Below are 17,232 nucleotides of genomic sequence, written 5' to 3' on the forward strand. Positions count from 1 at the left end.
GTTAACATGTAACAAATCATGTTATTTATAAAATGAGAAACATTTATTTCATGTGCATGAGGGCTTTGTTTTTTGCCTGCATGTATATATATATGCACACCATGTGTACGCCTGATACCTGCAGTGGTTAAAAGAGGGTAGTGGGTTCCCTGAACTGGAGGTAAGGATGATTGTGAGCCATCATGTGGGTGCTGGGAAACAAACTTGTGTTTCTGTAAGAGCAGTAAAGTGCTCTTAGCCCCTAAGCCATCTTTCCAGCCCTGGATATATAGACATTTTAATAATCTCTATTACTTAAAAAACCTACTATTATATTTAATAGCTAAAAATAGTATCTGACATATTAGTTTATAATATGGTAAATACTACCTCAAGTCATATAAATAAAAGCTTTTTAGAATCCTCAATAATGTAAAAGTATAGTCCTACAGACTATACTCAGTGGACATATTTCAGGCCGTCTTTATACTTGAAATCAGTTAGACAATAAAATTAATTACCACTGGATACTCTGTAGCTGCATAGTATATAACTTTAAAGACTTAGCATCATATAAAACTAGAACTGTGACTAAAAAAACTATTTCAAGGCTGGAGAGATGGCTCAGTGGTTAAGACTGTTTGCTAATCTTACAGAGGACTGGACTTCAGTACTGAGCACCCACAGTAAGCAGCTCAGAATCTCCAGTAACTTCGGCTCTAGGGGATCTGAAACCCTTTGCTGGCCTTAGTTAGCACCTGCCATACATGTGTACATACACCCACACTCACACATAACAAAACCCTATTTCATAGGACTGGGAATGTAGTCCAGTGGCAGAAAGCTCATGGCAATGTGTAAAGCTCTAGGTTCAGTTTCCAGAACAGCTAAACCAAACCAAACCACACCAAAAGCTATTTCATAAAACTCGATAATACTTTAAAATGCAAACACATACACATGTATTCTAAGCTAGAAATATATTCAGTTTGGTTTTTTTTTTTTTTTTTTTTTTTTTTTTTTTTTTTTTTTTTTTACATTTAGTTATTTGTGTATGTTTGTGCCACACTGAGTGGGGTGGAGGTCAGAGGACAGCTTGTAGGAGTTAGTTCTCTCCTTCCATCTGTGGGTTTCCAGGACTGAACTCAGGTCATCAGGCCTGAGGGTAAGGGCCTTGACCTGCTGTGCCATCTCACTGGTCTCTAGAAATATATAATACTAAAATCATTTCCAATCATTTTATTGGTTTTTAGGGAACAAGGTAGTTTTATTCAACTATAATCAGGAAAAGTGGATTTCAAATTGAAATCTGACTGTAATTGTATGTTTTTAAATGAAATTATGAAACGCAATGTAATCAGCTTTTGAAAATGATGTCAGGAAAACAATCTGGCTATGTACCTAAAAGGAAGTGAAAAGTTTTAGATATAATAATTGTAAATTATAAAGGCTTACTAAGAAGGTCTATAGTCTGTCCAAGTTGGCTTTCTTTTCCCATTAATGTTCTTTATTTCATATCATAAGCAATTCAACTTCTTTGTAAACAGTAATCAAGATAACATGTTACTTTTTGAGACTTCATTATTCTTCAGAGGCTCTACCTGAATTAGGGTATGCTAATTTTAGAAGGCCAAACTATTAAATAAACACCCTATTTCTTTTGGATCAATACACTCATCTAGAAAGCATGTTCTAACCTTTTAGACTGCCCAGTAGAAACCTCTTGAGAAACAGCCAATCTGAGGAGACTGAAACACGAACATAGCATCTTCACTAACGGGAAAGATCCAGCTTGAGTATTAATGTAAATTTTTTTGCAAGGATTATAAAATTAGCATCATTATAAACACATTTTCAGGCTTTGTAAAAAGTAGGTATACTTTGAGAAAATCTTTGGATGTACTTTTATTATTTGAATGATCAGACTGAAGCTCAATGTAATGAAAAAAACTTCGTTATAATCAAGAAATAACTGATATTTGTGTGCAAATATCAACTTCATAAGAATTGATATGACCTTATATCACCAAAATCTTATTAAGCCTTTAGATACCAGAGGCATGTATGTGATATCAAATAACAGTAGGACTCAATATTAAGACCCTAAATTAAAAGAGCTGAAATTTGTCATCTTTTTCTATGTAGTATACAACTGTGATTAGAAAATGAAACACTGTTATGTTTTTCAGTATTGGAATACAAGGTGATGTCAATGTGGAAGATCCGCAAATAAACTGGAAGGTCTAGACAGATCAGCACTTGTGTTTAATTTTATTTAATATTCCTGTGCATTGTAGTCCTGGAACAAACAAATTATTCTTCTTATTAAATTTATTCAAGCTTTGGGTATGAACATCGTAAAGTAGTGCTTGACATAATTCCATTTTCTTTTTGAAAAACAGTTTTTTAGACTTATTTATTTATTTAGTGTGTTAATGGATATGTAGAGGCCAGAGCACAACTTTTGAGAGTCAGCTCTTCCTCCAACATGTGGGTCTCAGGAATCAATCTCAGGTTGTCAGGCTTGGTGGTAAGTGCCCTTAATCTGCTGAGCCATTTTGACTTGCTAGTCCATAATTGCTTTTTCTAGAGGGGTAATACAAAACTGAATATACTAAGCAACTAGTATATGGTAAACTATAAAAATGACAAATATTATGGAGAAAGATTAGGAACCAAACTAAGAGATTATTAACTACTGTTAATGTGACTATGGTAACATATTGCAATATAGTAATGCAATCAATCATTTATGCTCCCATTTGCTTAGCCATTATTGAAAAGCCATGAAGAAAATGGTTCCCAGAATGGGCAGTAGGCATGAGTAAATTCTTTCCTGTATGAGAAATGCATGTGTAAGGCTGCTTAGGATAGGACATAGGGCAAAAGAGGAGAGCAAAAGAAATATGAAAATAAGCTATAAAATAAAAAAAATGCCTGAGCTATCGATTGCTAGATATCAGAGGCATGCTATTATTTGTTAAAAGCTATCTGGCCAGGCGGTGGTGGCACACGCCTTTAATCCCAACACTCGGGAGGTAGAGCCAGGTGGATCTTTGTGAGTTTGAGGCCAGCTTGGTGGTCTACAGAATGAGATCCAGGACAGGGAACAAAAATACACACAGAAATCCTGTCTCAAAAGACAAAACAACAAACAAATTCTACCAGAGAGGGTTCGTTCTGAGCAAAGAGGCACAGAGAGCAGAACAGTCTTCTCAATGAGATTATTTTCATAATAAAATGAAAGAAAAGACTGCATTTCTTTTATAGCATGTACATTGCCACAGAGAAGGTAGAGGAATAGGTTCCTGTAACAGTTAATATTCATGATATCAACTTGAATGGATTTAGAATCACCACAGAAACACACCTTTGAGGAATGTCCATGAAGATATTTCCAGAAAGGTTTAACTGAGGAGAGAAGACCCACCCTGAACGTGGACAGGACCATCCCATGGCTTGGGGGCCTGGACTGAATGAAAAGAAGAGTGTGAGTTTTGGCACTGCCATTCATGTTTCTCTGCTTCCTGATGCAGTGTGACAGTTGCCTGTGTTCCTGCTGACACAACTTTCCTGCTATGATGAACTATACCCTCCAACTGTGAGCTACAATAAGCTCTTCCATTCTTAAGATGCTGTGTATTCTGCTGTAAAAATGAGAAAAGTAACTAATAGAGTGCAGAAGTGAGTGAAAGGATGTTTGTTAGATGTTGCCAGCACTGTCTGAAACACCAAGAAAATAAATGTATTACATGTTACTAGAAATGGTCATTAGAAAAGAAAAGAGAAAAATTCTATAGTAAAATACAGATCACTAAACAGTTTACCTGCAATACAGCTAGGACTGAAGTTGGTCAACAGTTACCTCTGAAATCCAGGACCTTAAGAAGGTTGTTTCCTCCACCACTACCAGCTCTTTCCATCTGGTTTTTTCAATAATGACAACGTTTCTATGAGTATAATCTATTTGTGGAACTATCTAGTTACATATTAAGTAGATCTCACTTCTTAAAAGGAAGATCAAGTTTGGGGATCGGAGAAAAAGGACTTAAAAACTGTTCACTTTCATTTGTTCTCAGGCACCCCTCCAGCCCTCTGTGTTCTGACCTCTTAGATCCTGCTGTGTACGAACACCACCCATACTCTGTCTTGGCATTCGAAGAGAAGTTCTTAAAGGAGTATGTCTCTGCTCATCCAGGTAAGCAAGATCCTCCAAGTGGGCAGAGCTGGTGGCTAACAAGACAGAAAAAATATAGTTACCATACGTAAGTTTAGAAAACTTAAAAAAAAAAATCTAGTTGCTATCTTCCACATCTTTGAATCAAAGCTTACACCAGCAGAAAATACACCCTTCAACAGAATAGAATTCACTTATTCTATGCCTTTAAAAAACCAAGTAATTAAAGAAAAACTTAAATTTCCTTCTACTTGATTCTTTAAGATAGAACATCATGATCTGTCACTTGCCAAGAGGTTCTATGACATTAACAGAGAAATATATTTCCTATTCAAATAGAGAACAGAAACAAACTAGAAATGCCTAAAATTATCACCTCATTAAGTTGTAGATAACAGTACAAACAAATTAGTATTTGAAAATAAGTGTCTAGTCTAATATAAAATGCAACTTTTAAATGTCTGAATCATGAAAATTACAATAAAAGAAACAAAGGGAAATTTCTTGATGTTGCTGAAAAAACAGACAGATTTCTACTAAAAGTAACGGGGAAATGAAACCTTGTTTTATATGAGTGCTTCAACTTGGACAGAATACCAGAGTATTGATCTTATTGCATGAAAACAGTTACCAACTTATTACTGATGATTGGCATGAATATGGCAGAAGAGAAGATAGCCCGAGGATTATATTTTCATGACTGCTGGGTCTCAAATGTTTTGCCACAAATTTACTACAGAGTACTTTCTATATAAGAAACTCTATTACATGTGAGCTCTATAGAAGGTGGTGTGCTAGTTAGTTTTCTGTCGGCTTGACACAAGCTTGAGTTATTTGGGAAGAGGAACCTCAGTTGAGAAAATATCCTCATGAGATTGCTTATAGGCAAACCTGTAGAGCATTTTCTTGATTAATGATTGATGTGTGACAACCTAGCCCATTGTGGATGGTACCATCCCTGGGCAGGTGGCTCTAGCGGGGAGCTGTATAAGAAAATAAACTGAGCATGCTATGAAAAGCAAGCCAGTAAGTGCATTTCTCCATGGCTTCTGCTTCAGTTCCTACCTTCAATTCCTGCTTTGACTTCCCTTAGTAATGGAGTGTGACCTAAGAGTTGTAAAGATAAATTAAACTCTTTCCTCCTCAATTTGCTTTTTGTCATGGTGCTTTATTACAGCAATGGAAACCAAACTAAGAGAGATGACATGGTGGTTTGCCTTGAAAGCTTTACAAGACCTTTTACTATCAGTAGTATATATCACCTCATCTGACACCTGATTATAAATGAGCAAAAGAGGAAGCAAAAGGGGTAGAGAAAACAGCCTAGAATTTTCTCATCTTAAGGAAACAAGCCCACAGATAGAAAATATAGTAGACCACAGGCAAGTTGTTCATGGTGACTGGACTTGGGGGATAATACTTACTAATTTGTTCGTTAATTTATTCACTCAGTAAAAACTACAAAATTGGCAATAAAAATGTCAACACAGTCTTAATAATACTTTTGCCATGCTTTTTTTTTTTAAAGATAAGGCCTCACTATCCTTGGCTGGCCCAGGAGCTGTCGACAACACGATCTCATACATAAAAAACTTCAAGTGTTTTTATGCACTGATAGCAAATATTCTAAAAAAAAAAAAAAAAGGAATAAAAAAATTCTAATTTATAATAGGCTCAAAAACAATAAGTGAAACATCGAGTAATAAATTTAATAACCAAAGAGGTAAAAGAGCTCTAAAATGAGAAATTAACAATAAAAGAAACAAAAATGGGCTAGGCAGTGTTGGCCCACATCTTTAATCCCAGTACTCGGAAGGCAGAGGCAGGTGGATCTCCATGAGTTCGAGGCCAGTCTGGGCTACAGAGCGAGTTCCAGGAAAAGCACCAAAGCTACACATAGAAACCCTATCTTGAAAAACAAAATTAAGAAAAAAAAAAAATGAAAAAGGACCTCCTAAAATTGGAAGGACATTCTGTGCTCATACATTAGAAGAATTGATAAAAATGTCCGTACTTTCTATATCCAGTAACTTTAAAAGAAAAAAGATTGTAATGTGTGGTTCTCTTGAAATTTTTTTATAGGTGACTTAAGTATCTTAATAACTACTATAGGAGCTTCAGAGCAAAGGAAATGGCTTAATGACCCTGCAAGGAATTCTCCTGGTGATAGCTTTTATATTATCAAGTAAGAGATTCCATCTCAGTGTGTATAAGCAAGTCTTTCTCCTAGAGTAGGGGAAATGCTTTTCCTTTGTGACAAGATGTGAAGGTATGCCTTTTTTGTATGTATGCATTGTATACTTTGTATTTATTTGTAATTTATATTTTAAGAATGTGATAGTTCAGCCGGGCGGTGGTGGCGCACGCCTTTAATCCCAGCACTCGGGAGGCAGAGGCAGGCGGATCTCTGTGAGTTCGAGGCCAGCCTGGGCTACCAAGTGAGTCCCAGGAAAGGCGCAAAGCTACGCAGAGAAACCCTGTCTCGAAAAATCAAAAAAAAAAAAAAAAAAAAAAAAAAAAGAATGTGATAGTTCAGCCTGAATGTAAGGTGGACTTCTGTTGATGGGGAGGGGAGCCTTTTTTTTTTTTTCTGGAGACTTTTTTCAGATAACATCATCTGAGTCATAACCAGCCTGGCAGTATGATGACCTAGATGCAGAGACAACAGTTCCTTGGTGAATGATAAGTAAAGGCAGAAAAGATAATGTCATATCTCCATTGGGGAATGAACATGAGCCCGAGACTCTTACTACTGATGAAAACAATGTCTTTATATGCAAAAAATTAAGCAAATGAAAGCAACCAATATAAAGTTATGGAATCTACTATGTTTAAAAGTTATCAAGCTTATCAAGCTTTTTCCACAAAAGTAAAGAATTGACAAAAAACAATGAAGATCAAATGTCCATCTCAAAACACTGCTTTTACAAAAGCAGAATGAAAAAAAATGAATGAAAATGATACATTAATCCTGGAGTAAAACGAAGCTGAAATTATTGATACAAGTGGGATCAAGTGGATTGAGAGGCGACTGTGCAGTGTGCCAATCTTTCTTTTGCCTCATACAGGTTTCTCTTCATAATCAGAAGAGTTGCTTCATTTCATCTTGGAGCAGGAAACAGCAGACTGCTGTTAACAGATAAGTTTAACTTGAACCTGCAGTATTGCATGTTAGGGATAAGTGCTTATTTTTCTAAGAGCTATGGAGGTATTGAATATGTCACTTGCCTGACTCTTTCTTTCAGGGATTTCAGGATAGTGAGCAGTTTTCCCATCCAGCTTTTTAGAAATTCTAGGCCTTGTGCCAGTGGGCTTTCATAATGGGATAGGAGGTAACAGGCTCTTGCATCCTAAATAATTTTATCACAAAAGCCTTGTATACATGATTAGTGCCTGCTTTAATCACACTGCTTACAAAACTAAGGAATCTTTTTCATTTGATTATCTGAAGACCCTGTGAAAGGGATGTAGCATGCATTATGTGCTAGAAGTCAAATATGTTCATCTTGCTAAAATTTAAATGTGTTAAATGTAGTTGTGCTTAAAACCATCAAATCATACAAATTAATAAAATACTTCACTAGAGAAAAACAAACGTCCATACTATTAAAAGTGATCTATAGACTCACTGAATCCCTATCAAAATTCTTCACAGAAGATATTATATTACCTGACTTCAAAATACCCTATAAAGCTGTAGTAATCAAACCTCTCCCTTTGTCAAAACATGCTCTGGTTATACTTTTTCTGCTTCACTGAGTGATCTCCCAGTCAAATCATGAGCCCAAGTTGACCTCAATTTACTAAGCTGAGGGTGGCTTTGAACTCCTGATCTTTTTGCCTCCACTCTTAACTGCTTGCATTTATAGGCATGTGTCTCTATACTACTTATTTACTAGGTTGTTTAGAGCAAGTGGTAAGATCTGATTTAATTTTGATCATCCTATCTCTTCAGACAATGACATTAATGTCCTGAACATAATGCTCAGTGTAGGCTTACTTACATTTAGTGATCTGTTGACTATCTCCTCAATCCCATCACCTTTGCTTTACTACTTGACACTACTAAAAATATGCTTGGCCTGGTGATGTACAGATCTTTTTTCAGACAATGCTGATGCTGCTTTTACTTTTTTTGACAGAATATCATCTATCATATTATGTAAATTACTTATATGTTTATTTTTTCCAACTAGAAAGTAAGCTTCATGATGATAGAATCTTTTGTTTCCTAATGGATTATAGTTAAGTGCTTTGAACAGTGCCTGTTCATGATCAATAAACACCTGTGCAATGATTGAATATTATACATTTATATCTGTACCTTCATCTTTGTATCTATATCTTCATCTTGAGTTTCAGGTATGCTTAAAAAATCAACAAGCAAATTAACATTGTTCTTATGGGGCAATTTTGAAGATAACTATAACAATAATACCATCATCCTCTACAAAGACTCTTGAGAGCTTGGTAGGGACCAATATATTCCCATGTCATAACGCCACTCTTACTTTGAAACTGTACAGGCAAATATTTTTGAGATAATTATGGCAGGTTAAATTAGTATCATAATGTTTAGTGAACACTTGGCAAATATATAAGATAATTATATAAATTCAAGTGAAATGAGGGAATAGAAAAACAAATATGCAATAAAATATTTTAAGTAAAAGGAAAAAAATCTAAAAAGAAGTCAATAAATCCTGTCATTTTAAAATTTTGTTTTTAGTAGAGAAGAGGGAATAGGAAAAAGAGAGAAAACTTATTTTAAATTAGATTTTTATTAGATTGAAATAGCTGAAGACCATATACTCGTAAACCATTTAACAAATAAAAGCATTTTTAAAAAAGTGAATACAGTTTAAATACATTCTGGGCAGAAAACAAAAAACAACCCAGGAAACAACATTTGGTAGAGAGCATTTCAGAACCAACTCCATACTGATTGTAGAAGCCCATTTAGTTTTCTTCTTATGTCAGCTGCCACTAATGCAAACAAACCATAGGATTACAGCCATCACTCTTGCTGAGCTAGAACAGGGAGGTTGGAAGGACACTTCTGTTTCCTACTCTTAGGCAGAAGCCACTTTCCTATATTTATACTAATAAAGTCATTATTTTGACTGCTGAAAAACCCTTTTGATTTTCTATAAGATCTTCATTATAGTTTCTAATTAGATTCATTTATGTTCCCGTAGATTCCCAATCTGCATTTACCTGCTTAAGATCTTTTCTTAGAAAACTGTGCTGCTCCAAGAACTAACAAGTGGATGGAGAGAGATTATATTTTTAATGGAGTTTGTGTTTTTCCAACAGAACCCTCTTTCCCACACAAAGCACAGACGACAGCTGCTGCAAACACCTCCTGCTTCCCACATACCTCCAGTTCATTGCCAATCTCATTTTAAAACAGCAAAGATGACCATAGACAGCCAGCTGATAATTCCAGCCATGCAACCACAAATCTACAATAGTCACTTCCTTCCAACACAAAGCTTAAAAACAAATATACAATAGCAATTCAAATTATGCACGCCACAGAACTCAGAGTTTAAAAATTTCATTGTTTAGAATTTTAATTTAAAGGTATATGAAATCTAAATTTGTATTTAGAAAACTGAGAAACTTCAGGAAAAACCCAAGCTGCCGGCTGTCATAAGTTAGCCTCAGTCATTTCACCACTCAAGAGACAAGTGCTCTCCCTCTAGCTATAATCCCTAGTTCATCAAGGTGAAAGTTTTTATGCCTTTAGCAAACAGTACTATCCTTGATGGAGAACCTGGAGCTTGTAATCAGCACATTTATCCTCTTAATTTATGTTTGTCATGTTTCTAAAACTATACAGCTAAATCTGCTTGACCAATATATTTATATTTATAATGCAGTTGATAAAATACAGATGATTATTTTAGGAACTTTAAACATTTGCATATGTGCTGACTACTGTCCCTGCAAGTAAAAGTGTTCTAAAACTCCAAACAGGGTCTCTGTCTCACAGAATAATTTTGTTTTTCTTTCACTTAGGATTTTCTTTCTTTTTTGAGACAAGGTCAGCATCAAACTCACTAGGTAACTGAGGACATGGTCTTGTTTCTTGCTTCTACTCCCCACTTTCCCACTTCCAAGTTCTGGGACTACAGGTGTGTACCATCATGGGACTCAGGCAAAAGAGGGTGATTTTCTTCCCTAAGTAGGCAGAAATACCTAACATAGCAAGACTCACTTAAGAAATTATTTCTCGAAATTTTAAAAGTGACACAAATGGTATTTTAACTTTTTTTTTTTTGGTAAAGATAGTGCTTTGCTAAGTGTGTCTCCCAGTCTGGTTGCAAACTGACCATTAAACTGCATTAGCCTCCCAAGTGCTAGTTTTATAGGTGAGTCAGCACACCCAGCAGTCAATGTAGCTGTTCACACTGTTATTCAACATTATTTGAGCTCTCTGTATTACTCATATTAAGTTTAAGAAAGAAGGGACGTTTAAAGGTTGTATTTGACCAGTCTTTTATTTCTAACATCCATATCCCTTTACATGATGCCTGGGCTACATTTAAGAAAACTGAACAAGCATATGGGCAACGAGAAGAAAAGAGGGGAGGGACAAATGCTGCACATTTTCTCCTGTATGTAGAATCTTGATTAAAAATATTTTATATGAAAGTAGGAAGGAGACCATTTCTGGGGATCACATGACACCATTGCTAAGTAGGGACGAGGGAGGCTCATAAGGAATGAGTATGGGCAAAGTACAATGATATATGAAAATAAAATGAAGCCTACTTTTTGTATGCAAACTGAAAATTTTGATAAAACAAAGAATAAATATACTTGATTTTATAAAAGAAAGAAGAATAAATATACTTGATTTTTTTCCTATTTGAAAACCTCAGTTACTTTTTTTACTTTTTTTTTTTAAGATTTATTTATATATTATGTATACAATGTTCTGCCCAGCAGAAGAGGGCACCACATCTCCTTATAGATGGTTATGAGCCACCATGTGGTTGCTGGGAATTGAACTCAGGACCTCTGGAAGAGCAGTCAGCGCTCTTAACCTCTGAGCCATCTCTCCAGGCCCTCTACTTTTTTTATTTTATGAGACAAGGTTTCTCTGTGTAGCCCTGGTTGTCCTTGAACTGTCTCTGTAGGCGTGGTTAGTGTCTAATTCAGAGAGCCACCTGCCTCTGCTTTCTGAGTGCTGGAATTAAAGGTATGTGCTACTACACCCAGCTTCTCAATGATTCTTGATTATCAAGGAGGTGTACCTTCCTCAGTTTGCGGGACCATTTCTATGTACATATTAAAAAGATTATGAAAATATGTATGTATATAGACAGAGGTAAAATGTAAAGATGGGACTCTCCTGAGTTAAAGAAATTAACCTAAAATTGATTTTGATATATTATTTAAGCTACCAGATTTTGTGGTTTTATCAGATTCTTATACATTATATACTTAGCAGGGTAATTCCCTATGAAAGTAACTTTATTTCCTCACATTCTGGAAACATTTTAAATTTACAGTCCATTGAATGTTTGAAAATGACTCATTTGGTTCACAGCTCACTTTCCTGTCTCTGTGGGAGCAGACTAAAACCATGGTTTCCAGAGACAGAAAACAATCTAAAACAAACCATTGTCTGACTGCTGATTTGCCCTCTAAGTAATAGTAAACCTGTTTGTAATACAACCAACACTGATTGTAAAAATTACCTGATAAAGTATTTTGTTCAGCACTGCCATATATACTATTCCAAGAGTGTAAGATCCCAATTCTTTAGGGTCATCCTAGCTGGCCTCTAATGGTACATTCATGTTTTTTTTTTTTCCTCTAATTTTACCCACTTGTTTATTGAGTGGTTTATTATGTGTGCCACCTTTTGACAGTTGGTTTTCTCCCTTTACCAAGTGGGTTCTGTGGATCTAACTAGGCAAGAGTAGTGCTCATCCTAGCTGAGACATTAGACCTTCATTTTCCTTTAAAGATGTCTGATCAGATAGGTGTTCTGCTAGCTAGAAAGACTTAAAAATGACCCTGTTGTGATCTCCTGGCATAATGATTAAGGATAATGTAATTTTGTTTTAAGATTGGGGAGAAGGAAAGGGAAAGGGAGACACAAAGTATGTAGAGGAAGGAAATATTCTCCAAACTTGAATTAAAACAAACTCAAATGATACAGAGAAACTAGTATTATAATGTATAATATAAACAATGCACATGCAATTAAAATGATGAAAAGATATGACTAAGATCAATGTCCACCAATAATTTTGATAGTCTTAAACAAAATTCAAACTTTGGTGCTTTACAATATATCAATACAAAATTAAAAGATGATCAACCAAGTGGGAAAAATATTTGCAAACACAGGTCTATAGTCAGGAAAAAAAATATATATTTAAAATTCGGTAAGAGGGCAGACAATTCAATCAAAAGCTGTACCAAAGTTCTGAGTAGAGATTTCACTAAGGAAAATGATTAAGTACTAGTAAGTACATAAAATAAGCTCAGTATTATTAATCATTTGCATAATGCAAATTAAATCCATAATCAAATTATCACCTTACATTCATTAATTACAATAATAAAGGTAAAACAAATGCCAATTGTGGAAAAGATGTAGAGAGACAGGAACCCTAGTACATTGCTAGTTAGGAATGTAAAATGGCACAGCCATTTTGTATACTTTGTAAAATAGTATGGCAGGTTCTTAAAAAGTTAAATACAAAATCTAACATATGAATGACAAGTATACTCCTAAGTACCTATCTAAGAGAAATGAAAACATGTATGTCTACAGACTCACACACATGGTCAAAGCAGCACTATTAACAGAAATAAACTGACTGTCCTTCAACCAGTAAGCAATATTGTTTGTGAACACTTATTTTTCACAGACATTCTGAGTATAATCACTAGGTTTTAGGTAATATATATTTAGCTTTAATAATACCAATGTATAACATACTCTCATCATAAATGTACAGTGATTTTAGTTGTATAACATCCCCATCAATGCTTGGCAATGCCATTCCTTCTAATTTTGTAGCTATGATTGTATGTGGTATTTCATAACCATAGACTGTGAAGGATCTCATACTTAGTGAATCTGGATGATGGAAGAAGACAAAAAACTTCAAGGTCAGAATTACAAGTTTATCACTCAGGAAAAAAGCAGTAGCAGAAAACAAACATGTTTCAGTTCCCTAATACCAACTTCCACAGGCCAACATGAAGCGGGGTAGGTGATATACGCAACTGGCTGTAATGAGAGGCACTGTAACTAAATGAGAATCAATATGATTTATTTAGAGGGACCTAAGAGAGAAAAATTGCTGTCACTATATAAAGGTGAAAAATCTTCTAGATGAGCCATTCCTTCATCATTATACCTGATAACAGATGATGATGATTTATTTCCCAGAGGTCAGAACCAAAAGAACAGGTAGGAAGGGAAATGAGTGGCAAGAAGCCAGCACCAACATAATGAACCATTTCATTGTTTGTTTTGCAATAGTCTTGTGTTTGTACCTCATGCTGGTCTGGAACTTACTATGTAGCTGAGACTGGCCTTCAATTACTGACTCTTTTGTCTGTATCTTCAGAACACTGCAACTATAGGTGGGTACCACCACAACTGGCTGCAGAAGTAATAATATCCCTGGAAAGTAAGTCTAATGACAATAAATGTTTTATTATTCCTTATCATGAAATATTTGTGTCCAGGAATTAATTTGTAGAGAGGGAAAGACAAATATAATTTTTATTTTATAGTCTGGACAAAGTGCAGATGATGACACATTTTGAAAATGTCAAAATGGCTATTTCTGTAAAACTCCTGGTATGATTTATTAAATAGCAACATAGCTGTATTAAAAATATCCCTGACATCACTCCCGTGTAGTTACTGAGGAAAAAAATGACTTAGTATTTCAGTTACTTATCTTCCTATACCATCCTTTTATGACTGAGCCTGCTGGTAGCATTTGAATTGGGAAATGAAAGTACCTGGTCTTCTATACTAAGACAAGAGTTTTGTGAAAATATGAATGGAGAGAAAGAAGAAGCTGTGTTTCTTGTTGGCTTGTTTGTTATCCCTTCAAACAATGGATGATGATTTCTGATATTCAAACTGTACCAAAATATTCTTTGATTAAATAATGGTTATTAAAATTCAAGCTTTAAAAGCTAAAACCTCAAACTGAAATTCTTTTTTGTTGCAATACTGGGAATTGAACCCAAGACCTTATACATGCAATGCTACACCACTGAGCTACAACCCTAGCCCTTAAAATTTTTATAAACAGTAAGACTAACTAGTTTATATGTGGTAATATTTTATCTGTCCCCCAATAAAGTTTATCTGAGGATCAGAGGCAAAAGCCAGTCACTATAGTAAACACAAAGGTCAAGCAGTGGTAGCACATGCCTTTAATTCTCACTCAGAAGGCAGAGATCAGTCTGGATCTCTGTGAGTTCAAGGCCACACTGGGAACAGAGCCAGGTGTGGTGGTACATACCTTTAATCCCAGCACTAACCATAAAGGTCTGGAGGTCTGTACAGACAGACAGGAAGTGACAGAGCTGGGCAGAAAGAGGAAGTGATTAGCTGGTAGAGAGAAGAAATGAGTTGGCAGAACAGAAAGGCATATAGGCATGAGTATACAGGAAGTAGGTTTCTCTGGAAGCTGCAGAGCTGGTGAGGTGAGGTTAGCTGCAGCTTTTCCTATTCTTCTGATCTCTCAGGTTTAACCCCGATATATGGCTCCGAGTTTCTTTTTCTTTTCTTTTTTTTTTAATTAATAAGACTGTGTTAACACTTCATTCTACATTTATATACTTTGTTGGGCCTCTTTTTGATTTTGTTATACATTTCTGCAAATCACAGGAGGAAAACTAGGAAACCACTTGATAAAGATAAACCTTCTCTTAGTTTCAAAGACATATATGTTACTGAAACTCAAATGGATGACTTGTCTTATTTTAATTCATTACATATTCAGCAAAATAGTCCAAAAAAACCCTTACCTGCTACTGAGTTTGGCCGAGGCATGAGATACAAAGGAATAGACTGTACTGATTGGGATAAAACCGTTTCCAAATTCCTCTCTTGGATCTTATTGAGACTGTATGTGGAGGCAGTCATGTTTTCATCTACTCGATACAGACAGGAGTCCATGCTGGATTTCTGAGATTGCCATGGTTTTAGGTTTCCTCCAGATCCCAATTCTTTACTGCTTTCCCCAACATATTTTGTACGCTCCATGTTTTCCGAATAATTTGTCAATGTAGCTGAAAAAGAAAGTATAAAACAAATGTGTTTAAAAAAATCAAAAGAAGAAATTAATCAGTTTATGATTAAAAAATCATTAGTAGATAAGAATACTATTAACATTATCTTTCAAAGTTACTAGGTCCATTTGCCCCTAGAAGTTTAAATAACTGAAACCATTATACAATCATATCTTACATATTTTTTTAACACTTTATTTAAATAAAGCAAGCAAATTCATATACCAGTGCCAAGGGAACCGAGAACAAGGCCCATCAATGCTAAAATTTTAGAATTACCAAAAATGTACTTGCATATTTTCATGGACTGCCAAAGGGCACCAACAGTCCCTCCAAACTTACTATCCCTCTCATTTTCTTTTCCCTACTTAACTTATTTCCTGGCTCATGTTTACATTCACACGCGCACACACACACCAAAACATATGACTAAAATAACAGTGAGTAAGTAGAAATTAATACAGTAGAAAGAACCTGATCAAATAAGGAAGCGACACAGGTCTTCCTTATCCAACTCTTCTCAGTTCTAATCCTTTCATATCACTTGTAAATGGCTTGCTAAAGAATAATGATTTTAATTAAATCAAAACCTGAAAGGTCTTCTGGAATTATATCTAGTCTTACTAATAATTATACTTGAGTAGGAACATTTCATAAACCCAGAAATGAAAAGATGAAAAACAGTAAAGTCTAAATTATTGAATTTTTAGTAATAACTATAAAAGAATGATGGATATCATCCCAGGAGAGTTTTATACTTAGTTCATGTCCTCTTCCTATAATTTGAAGGTTTCTATTGCCAAAGCAAAGAAAGAAATTGAGGAGGTAATTTCCATAATCCTATTTAGTGAAGTTTTTTTTTCTGTAAATTTAAGTGGAGTTTTAGATTTTTGTAGTACAACAGAAGGTGAATTAAAAATTAAAATCTAAACTTTTCTTTAAGAAAAAAAAAAGCCAAGATTTTTTTTTTCACCACACAAAGGAAAAAGATCTGGAAAAAGGAACTTATCTAGAAAGGCGACAAAAGAACAGATTCAACTCTGAGAACTGAGGGGGAAGAGTGGTGGCTCGGGTCTGTAGCACTTGGGATACAGGGGGATGATTATAATTTCACGGCCAGCTGGGCTACACAGTAGGCCAGCCTGGTCCATAACAATGAGACCCTGTCTCAAAACTAAAATGAAACCAGAGAAGAGGCACACATTCAACAGCCCCTCAGAAGAAATGAAATTATAACCATCACTGAACACTTTTGGGAACTTGTGAATGTTGGAAGTCAAATCCTCATATTTAGTGCATAGTAATTAGTTGTAAAAGCCATGAGAAATGAATAACTTATGATCAACGGTAGGCAGCTAACAAAATGAAGCAAGGAAAATTGCGTTCCTGTATCTTGGCCAGTCTTTGTAAACAAGGATAAATCAAGGTAAGTGGAAACCAAAGATGAAGTAGGTGGTGGTAACTTTAAATAAGAAAGCAGCTGTGGAACCTGGAAACTGTTTTAAAAGGAGAGCATGGAGAACAAATTAGGGACTGAAAATGACTCAGGGGCCTAAGAAGTAAGGAAATAACACTCAGAAGAGCTCAGATATGAATTAAGTAATAGTTATTTCTTACTAGATAAGCTTTAATAATAGTAATAACAATAAAATCATATTTAATATTTTGTAACCTGTATTTTTGGGTGTGGTAATACCTAAGCATATGTTCTAACACTGAATTACAAACCAGCTCTACTTATAACTTTTAAATTGTGTAAATGTACATTCCATTTGGTCATCAAT

General features: G+C 35.1%; 1 protein-coding gene across 13 annotated transcripts in view; it reads right to left on the bottom strand.

Annotated features, from left to right (window-relative positions):
• Tanc2 (tetratricopeptide repeat, ankyrin repeat and coiled-coil containing 2) overlaps nt 1–17,232 on the bottom strand; it is a 326,078-nt gene that overhangs the window by 116,956 nt on the left and 191,890 nt on the right. For all 13 annotated transcript variants that reach the window (XM_028865155.2, XM_028865161.2, XM_028865160.2 and 10 more), the window contains 2 exons: nt 15,185–15,448; nt 4,087–4,212 (listed from right to left, as the gene is read on the bottom strand). In XM_028865155.2, the coding sequence (XP_028720988.1) occupies nt 4,087–4,212; nt 15,185–15,448 (390 nt within the window). The remainder of the gene's footprint in view (nt 1–4,086; nt 4,213–15,184; nt 15,449–17,232) is intronic.

This window comes from Peromyscus leucopus, chromosome 8b, assembly GCF_004664715.2.
Source record: "Peromyscus leucopus breed LL Stock chromosome 8b, UCI_PerLeu_2.1, whole genome shotgun sequence".
Taxonomy (NCBI): domain Eukaryota; kingdom Metazoa; phylum Chordata; class Mammalia; order Rodentia; family Cricetidae; genus Peromyscus; species Peromyscus leucopus.